This window comes from Limulus polyphemus, unplaced genomic scaffold (genome assembly GCF_000517525.1).
Source record: "Limulus polyphemus unplaced genomic scaffold, Limulus_polyphemus-2.1.2 Scaffold5698, whole genome shotgun sequence".
NCBI classification, from domain to species: Eukaryota; Metazoa; Arthropoda; class Merostomata; order Xiphosura; family Limulidae; genus Limulus; species Limulus polyphemus.
Window position 1 is genome coordinate 16,801 of NW_013671308.1, and position 9,220 is coordinate 26,020.

General features: G+C 36.1%; 1 protein-coding gene across 2 annotated transcripts in view; it reads right to left on the reverse strand.

The window, feature by feature from the left end:
• Positions 1 to 1,135: 1,135 nt before the first annotated feature.
• LOC106472879 (heparan sulfate glucosamine 3-O-sulfotransferase 1-like) overlaps positions 1,136 to 9,220 on the reverse strand; it is a 24,300-nt gene continuing 16,215 nt past the window's right edge. For both annotated transcript variants that reach the window (XM_022401422.1, XM_022401423.1), the window contains exon 2: positions 1,136 to 5,321. In XM_022401422.1, coding sequence (XP_022257130.1) covers positions 4,238 to 5,321 — 1,084 coding nt within the window. In that variant the 3' untranslated portion in view covers positions 1,136 to 4,237. The remainder of the gene's footprint in view (positions 5,322 to 9,220) is intronic.

Sequence of the window (9,220 nt, forward strand, 5' to 3'; positions counted from 1 at the left end):
CTGATCCTACTGCCAGGTGGCTTAAAGCATGACTTCTCACTAAACCTCCCATGAAAGACATTTCTTACCACTGATCCCTACTGCCAGGTGGCTTAAAGCATGACTTCTCACTAAACCTCCCATGAAAGACATTTCTTACTCCTGATCCTACTGCTAGGTGGCTTAAAGCATGAATTCTCACTAAACCTCCTGTGGAAGACATTTCTTACCATTGATCCTACTGCCAGGTGGCTTAAAGCATGACTTCTCACTAAACCTCCCATGGAAGACATTTCTTACTCCTGATCCTACTGCTAGGTGGCTTAAAGCATGACTTCTCATTAAACCTCTCATGGAAGACATTTCTTACCATTGATCCTACTGCCAGGTGGCTCAAAGCATGAGTTCTCACTAAACCTCCCATGAAAGACATTTCTTACCAATGATCCTACTGCCAGGTGGCTTAACGCATGATTTCTCACTAAACCTCCCATGAAAGACATTTCTTACCACTGATCCTACTGCCAGGTGGCTCAAAGCATGACTTCTCACTAAACCTCCCGTGGAAGACATTTCTTACCACTGATCCTACTGCCAGGTGGCTTAAAGCATGACTTCTCACTAAACCTCCCATGGAAGACATTTCTTACTCCTTATCCTACTCAAATCACAGCTTTCAATTGGTCACAGTATGGTATTTCTTAACTACTGTAAGTTAAGGTGCATAAAGTGATGATCAAATCATGAGTGTCATGTACAGTTAGAATGCTGGTCAAACCCTGTCAGAAAGCTGGACAACATGACATATCCAGTCAGAAATCAAAACAACATGCTATAATATCTAGTCTCAAAATGACATAATATCTCACCAATGAGTCTTTTAAAAATAAGTGTAAAAGTGAAATATACTCAGATTTAATTTGTTTTTGATTTCATATGAACTTCAACTCTGGATTTTGAATTGCAGATAAGACTTCTTCATGCTGTGTAATTCTAATATATTTTAAAATTACAGTTACATTTTAGAATTAAAATCAACTTTAAAACTGAGTGTTTCACTAAATCAATTTAAAATCCTCAGAAAATTGTAATATGTAATTTTTTGTTGCACTGTTAATAACGTTAAAAGTTCCATACACTTAATATCATGAAAAACAAATTAAACTTTATTTGTCCTATTTCCAAAAGACAGCCTGCACACAAGTTAGAAATATAAGTTATACAAAGTTTTATAAAGTTGGTTTTCAACACTCGAGCAATTAAGCAAACTAAAGGCATATATAAAACATCAGACTGAAAACATTCTCTGTAAGGCTTACAAACATCTTTTTCTACACATACAACTCATCAGGAATGAAGTTTCAGCTTAATCTATGCATTAAGAGCACCAGTTGTTTTACTCACTTCAATAAGAGTGTATTAATAATTTATTAACCTTTCAGTATGACATGTCAGTCCGTTTTGATACAAAACAAAAACAAATTAGAATAACTTCTAAGTGATTAATGTATATTATTATAAAGAAAATACTTTAATACATTTATGTGAACTCATAAATTGAATATGTGCATTTGGTAATATTATTCATCTATAACATGAAGTGAAACAAATACCTTACTACTACTTAACAAATTATATCTATTTAATATTCAATAACTTAGCTGAATTACCCGATGTTTTAAGTAATAAGTAAGGTTTCAAACTTGTACAGTAGCTGCCAAGGTGATTAGGTGCCAGAATTCAGGAAAAACTTCCAGTGCTTCTACAAGTAATTACTTCTTACTACATGTTAACCTATAACTCATCTGTTCTTTACTTATAAAAATATGAATAAAAATTAACATATGAAAGTGCACAGTGAGGTAATTTACTGTACTTTTAATACAGTATAGTGAGGTCCATGAGAATATTTCCTTATAACAATAATACAATTCTTCCATATTAATTAATAACCTTTAATTAAAGACACTTAACTAAAAACTAATTTATAAATTGATGGAACCAATTCTATAAAACAAACTGACAAAAAGTACACATGTCATAAAACAATGGACAATAAAAAACAAATTTACAGTTATTAAAATAAACTGTACACTGCTTATTCATTTCTTATAATTAAGTAATAACACACAAATAATAAGCACTAGTAGGGAATTAAATTCCAACTAAAACAGCAATTCAGACATGTGACATTAGAAACTGTGGATCTTTGCAATTTTACCCATTATACTTGTTTTTATGAGGAAAATACGATTTAATAATACAAAAAAAAGATAGCGACAGTAGCTTAACACTAAGTGTGAACAAATTAATTACTACACTTCACAGAAGAACAGATTTTTTTCTTACATATGCTTGATAACTTAGAAGTTGCCATTCTGAGGAATTAAAAATTTCTAGAGATGTTTACCAGGAATCTAAACAACAAACAAAATGACCAAACAGTTTTAATGCACGAGCCTCGATCAGGTTTAGATCTTTTCTGATACTTACCTTCTCATAGTACTAATCACTTCTGGGACAAGTTCATTCTTATTTTTTAAATAAGGGTCTGTAACCAAGAAAGAACATTTCCACTGGAATTCAGCAGCCAATGTTTCATAGAACACTTCATAATGTTAAAGAACTCTTATACAAATTTATTCCTGAAAATCTCACCAACATTTTTACAATATATAAAACACTGTCACAACAATGACTATTAACCTATTGCATAAAGTTCCAATATGGAACAAAAGAACCCTTCCAATATGGAACAAAAGAACCCTTTACATCATGGTTTTAGAACCCAAGGTTTGACAGCAAATCAACTTGTCATATGGTTCTAAAAACAATAGGTATTTGTTACAAATTATCAAACACTGCAGATATGTACAGAATTACCAAACATTGGGTATTTTTACAAAACTATCATGGGCATTTGTATCAAATTACTAATTATTGAGGATCTGTACCAAATTATCAAGCTCTTTGGATCTGTACTAAGTTATCAAGTACTGGAGATATGTACTAAAATATAAAACACTGTGGATTTATGCCAAATTATCAAGCACTGGGGATTTAGTATTATATATTTACTGACTCTCTATCAGAAAAATACAATCTTTGCATCATTATAAACACAGTAAATTAAAACATTTGTAATGGTAGACCACTTTGTACTGTTTGTTATTGTGTATTTACTTTCTGTTGGTGAAAAAAATACAATTTTTACATTATTTTAAACACACAAAACACTGGAATGAAATGATTTCAGTTAAATAAAAAAGAATTTACCGAAACCTGAGATTCCAGAAGTTGTTAACCCTTTCAGTTTATTCCAAAGAAAATCATATGCTCTAAAATTTCTAATTCTTCAGTTTTTAAACAAATGATCATTTTACAACTTTCCCATCACTGTCCCAAAAGGTTCATGATTAATCATCCCAAATTTTTAAGAAAAACAGAAAACTAACAATACAAACACTGAGTACAGTTTTTGGTCTCCGTATCTAAAAAAGGAGATTAACTTACTGGAAATCATTTAAAAGGAGCAGTACAAGGATGGGTGTCTTACAGAAATAGCTTAAGATCTCTTATTTTCATTTGAGGCTGACAAGCCTATTCGAGGGCTAAATAGGACAAAAGTCTCCATGTTCCTTGTTCTGAAGAGAACAGAACAAAAGTACATGTTTTGGGAAAGGCTAGGCTCCAGTTAGGATCATTTATTTAACACAGTTATTGTCTATGTAACGAGCTGCTGTCAACAACAGTGAAGACCAATACTCTACATGAATTTAAGATGATTTCCTGGCCTTAACTTTTAGTCTTTTTGAAAAGGAGCATGTGCAGTGACAGAACAACCAAATGATCACTTGCTGTCTGTAATGTTATATTCATTTCTTTAAATATACTCTATGGTAGTTCCATTACGTGTGAAACAAGTTCCAGAGTAAATATTTTTAAACTGATGATGTAAGAGTATGATGGTTGAACCAAATTCCTCAAAACTTGCTTTTTTGTTAGCAATTTGGACACTACAATAGATCAGGAAGAACTTCAGTACATTCATCGAGTTAGTTAAATTTTCTATAATACAGATATCAAATTAGTTACATACAAACTGAAAGGGTTACAACAAAAAATAATTTCAGGCTGTGAGCCTGTTTTTATTAAAATAGGCTCAGCCAAATGACCTTCCTTACAGTAGATTTTAACCATTGTAGATCAACATTAAAACAAATATGCAAAAAATATAATATGTGTAGCATGTTATTAATTAATAACCCTCTGGCCACCCAAAACTTCTACCAACTGCCCGATAGAATTCTTTATTATATGGAACATAAAATCTTCGTAACCTGGATAAAAGACGAGGTGAGATCTCGGGGTGTTTTCTTCCTTTACTTTCATTCAAACATTTGTTTAAGGTATTATTTTGAACACAAAAAAAACCTTTGGTCTTATTGTAATAGAAGTTCTCTCTTTTGATGCGATGTTTAAGGCCTAGAAAATCTTCAATCTGCTGCAACTCTATAAATGGGTCACGTATTAACTGGTCTCCATTTACAACCAGAATCTGATGACGGCTAAAGACTTTTAACCACTTTTTTAAATATATGGAATACATACTGATTTTCACAGCTCTGTAGTTCACATTGACTTGACCATCTCGGTTTAAGACCAACTCTTTAAAAGATGGTAGAATTTTCCCTTTCTTAGCCTTGTTAGCTGCAAGTTGTGAGTAATCAGAGATCAAGCGTGTTACTGGATCCCTAACAATGAGAAGCAATTTGATGGAACTGTTCATTTCATGAATGCGTTCTGGAACTTTATCGGTGATAAAATATGATGGACTTTTTTCAATAGTGATTTGCTCAGGAAAGGAGAAAGGCATTTGTCTTCGGTACCACTCCAGGCCTAAGGAATGTTTAGCATCATTATCAAAGAAATGCACCTCAACAGAGGACTTCTGAACCATAGGGTGAACATTCAGAAATTCTAGAAGAGCTCGAGTACCTCCTTTACGTACACCGATGATAATAACCTGTGGTAGCCGTCGCTTGGTGCGGGTAAATTGAACTCTCTGTTTCAAAATGTCCAAGTTTATGGACTCTTCATCATGGTAATTATCCAATCTTAGTTTTGTGTCTTCTAAAATCTCCCGACGTGAGTAATGAACTACCATGCAGAAGGAGAAGGTAGAGAGGAACACAAGAACTGCAAAAAAGTGACTTTTGGTGAGATTCCAAGTACCTGCATTCTTAGATGATGGATGACAGTCATCCACAGACACCAAGTTATTTGTTGAAAGAGATGAACTTCCTGTCTCCTTCTTAACTGACATACTGAATTCAACCCATCTGTAAATAGACCAGAATCTTAAGTAATACTACTGACACATTTTAATTCACAAAAAATATGAATAATAAAATTTCTTAACTGGTAAATACAATACTTACAAGGCAATGTTATTATCCTTTAATAAGATATTAATACTTCCTTCTCTGCTCCACAAAAGAATACTGACCTGTATTCAACTAATGTCAAAATTATCTTAGTTTGATGAATTTATGAATCTCCAGTTAAGATTAAAAAAAATTTACATAGTTACAACTTTGAAACATTTACACATTATTCTCTAATTGTGAAATTAAACTAAAAACAAATTAAAATATTACTTTGGAGAAGAAAGGAGTTTTGAATTGTACTATCAAGGCCCACTATGCACTATCTAACTTAAGTTCAAACTGTCTACTTTAAATTATTTGTTCCATAACAAGCCTAATACTGTTTAAGTTTTCAGGCTAAAATTATAATTTTCCTACACTGAAAGTGTATTTCCGATAGGTAGTTACCTAGCTATTTCTGTTCAGTGCTGCCCTCTATCTGCAACTTTTTTATGCATTCCACAAGTATTCTATCTCAACTCAATTGGAACTGACTGATTCCAATGCGTCTTTCATGCAAATCATCATGTGTCAACCCTTCACCAATAAAAGTGCAACATACTCTCATGATGCATGTGGCTCCCTCTATTCAATTCTATTGAACTAAAACTTCGAATTTTGGCAGAAGATCGAAGCAACGGTTTTCAGTGGGGAGGAAGAATGAGAGGAGATAAGTACCTATCAGAAATGCATTTTCAGTGTAGGAAAATTATAACTTCCAATAAGGTACATTTCCTCAGCTCATATTAATAACTAGAATTCCACACTGAATAGTCAGAGGGACCAGTGTGAGGGAAAGAAAGAAGCATCCACCAAAAGCATCCAAATGACATTCCCTAAGATGAGACAGTCAGATTCTAAGATTTGATGTGGGGAACCGCAACACTCCTGAAACAGGTATACTCTTTGCACATGTTATATGGGCAGAAAATAGAGAAGCATTTCTAATTGGGAGAGAACTATGGCTGGAAAGTGATCCAAACCATGCAATATTTATGAAACTCAATCCCAGAAATTATAAAAGTGGGTAAAATAAAAAGGATGTGTCCCTAAGCATAGAGGGGCTAGGGCGCGATGGACCGTACATGGCAAGTCAACTACATCCAAAACCAATGCTGCTGGGAAACCAACATCCATGTGGGGGTGGGAAAGAGGATCATAATGGTAGCAAGTCAACTACAATCCAAAACCAGCCATCTGGTGGGGGTGGGAAAGAGGATCATACAGTCTTCATTTCTAGTTCATGAGACTGGAGGGAACCTAGCACATGTGACTATGATAAGTTGACAAATCGATCCAGGAACCCAACATCCGGTATCAAAAAAATGTCTACATAACATAAACCATCTCCCTCAAAAGTGAAATTGACCGAAAGTGCATAAACATCCTTAGAATAAGAAACCGATAATGGAAGGGAAATCTGCAATTACCTCAACCATGACCCACAACAGTGATGGAGTATAACTGAGGGAGGAATATAGACATGTGTGAAGACTTACACTGATTAGTTCTACTCTAAATCTAAAACCCAGCCACTGGGAACAGACATCCATGTGGGGATAGGACGAGGTACCCCAATCGAAGGGGTGAACTGCAATTTTGATGTCTCACTCCCATTCATTTTATGTTTCATAGTGGATTATATCATGTCATCTACACCAGCAGAACACCACCACCCTACTCTCAATTGAATGGTTTTGTAATCATTTCTATATTTTGTTTGTATTTCATTAACCCATTCCAGCAGCTTGGAATGAATTGGAAAGTGGTAAGGACTCTCAAACTCAACTAAAAGAAAAGGGGGGATAAAACGCAGTAGAGTCCAGAGGAACGACAACACCTGAGACAGGGCAATGGGTGACCATGAAACCCTATTTTCAAAAGCATTTATTCAATGCATTGCAGGGATGGGCAAACTTATGAAGCAATTCTATTGCAAGGATAAACCTACAAGCAATTTTGTGGAACACCCCATCTCTGGCTTGACAGTGCAGATTTGAACAGTTAAGTAAAACCTTGTCAGGCACCACTCGCCACAGAGTGGGATCCAAATAAATACCTCCAAAGGACAATGAAAATGAAACACCAATGAAAAGGTAAGAAGTTAAGTTGGTTAAGAAGACACTCAGAAGAAAGTACAGGATGGAGACGATAAAGAGGAAGAAGCCAATTGAATGAAGAGCCAAACTCAGTTGACCAAGGAGGAAGGAGAAAGAACACTAAAAGAGGATGGTTGCCAAGGGAGAAAGAGGAGTGAATGGACACTAAAGAAGGAAGCCATGAAGGCAATATATAAGAGAGAAGAGCACGTACAGGATATAGAAGTCTATCCCCATCAGGATAAGGAAAAGGTGTGAAACAGAAGGAAGGGAAAGTGGCTAAACAGATGAGTTATCCTCACGAGCCACCAAAGTGTGAGGGAAGAAAAACGATCTGAAGAAAATAGAAGATATGGAGAAGGATAAAGAATACGAGAAACATCAATGGTGAATAAACAGACCACTGACATCCACAGGCAAACAGAAGAAGGAAGATGTAAGGGAAGATGACACAAAGAGCACTGGGATAGTGGTTCAAATATAGGAATGTGAGGCAATGCAGGACCACATTAATATCTCCATCCAGAAGGGCAGTCCACTGCAGTGGATGACAAATCCAGAAAGAACACATCCTCAGGTAAAGTGTACAAGAAGAAAATATCTGTGGGATTGGGAAAAAAAAGGTGTGGGACAGGATTGCTCGTAAATCTGAGACTGTGGAGACAGAAGACCCTTGATCCAAAAGTCAAGAGAGGAAATCTGCATGATGAAGAACAGTGGGTTGATCAGGGGAACCCTGGACCCAGAACAAAATGATGGACAGTTCATTTGCATTGAGATACTTTCATGTAGGAAGTGCAAATGAAACAAGCCAGAAAAGAGACAAACAATTAGCAGAAGCCAGAGGGCAGGAAGGTCTGGATGAAACACCGATGACTGAGGGTGATGAAGAAGGGACGGAGACAGAGGAAAAGGTATCAGAGGAGGAAGTTGGAGAAGCTACTGAAACAGCCAGGAAAGAGCTTTTAGAATGACTGAACACAGAGTGTCAAGGATGAACAAAATCACCCAGAAAAGAAGGAGAATGGGAGGATAGACAAATGTGTAGGTTCAATCCTGGCTGAAAAAATTGATAGCAAGAGCAAGAAGACAAGGAACCAGTGGCCAAAACCAAGGCAATTTGTGGTTAAGGGATACAGCAAAAGCCTCAATGTGAGGAGTACCCCACAGAAATCAGATCCACTTGATAAGAAAAAGATCGAGAGACCACTCCATCAGATAAATGTTGTCTGGACAGGAATCCAATCCATGTCAAGAGCAAAAGCACCTAGAACAGGACATGCAATGAAAGAAATATTGAGTGTGTGGGCCCAAAAACAAGATCCAACATGCGAGTACAGAGGGATGGAGAACAGGTGTTGCCCTGGTGACTGAGATAAGCAACCAATGAAGAAAAGTCAGATTGGATCATTACTAGATGTTTTCTGGCCAGATGGAGAAACAGAACTAAAACACGATCTACAGCAAGAAGCTCCAGAATATTGATAGTATAAGACCTCTCGGCTGCAGACCAAAAACCTCAAATCTTCCAGTTGATCAACCTACACCCCTCATCCCTGAAATGTGGAAAACCGAATGAGGAGGAGGAACCAGGATACCGGCCGATGTGTGAGTCATATCTAACCACCGATGCTGATCAACAACAAGGGTAGGAGGAAAGGTAATAAGAGCCAACAAAGGGTCCCTACTGGACATAAAAAGCCCATGAAAGAG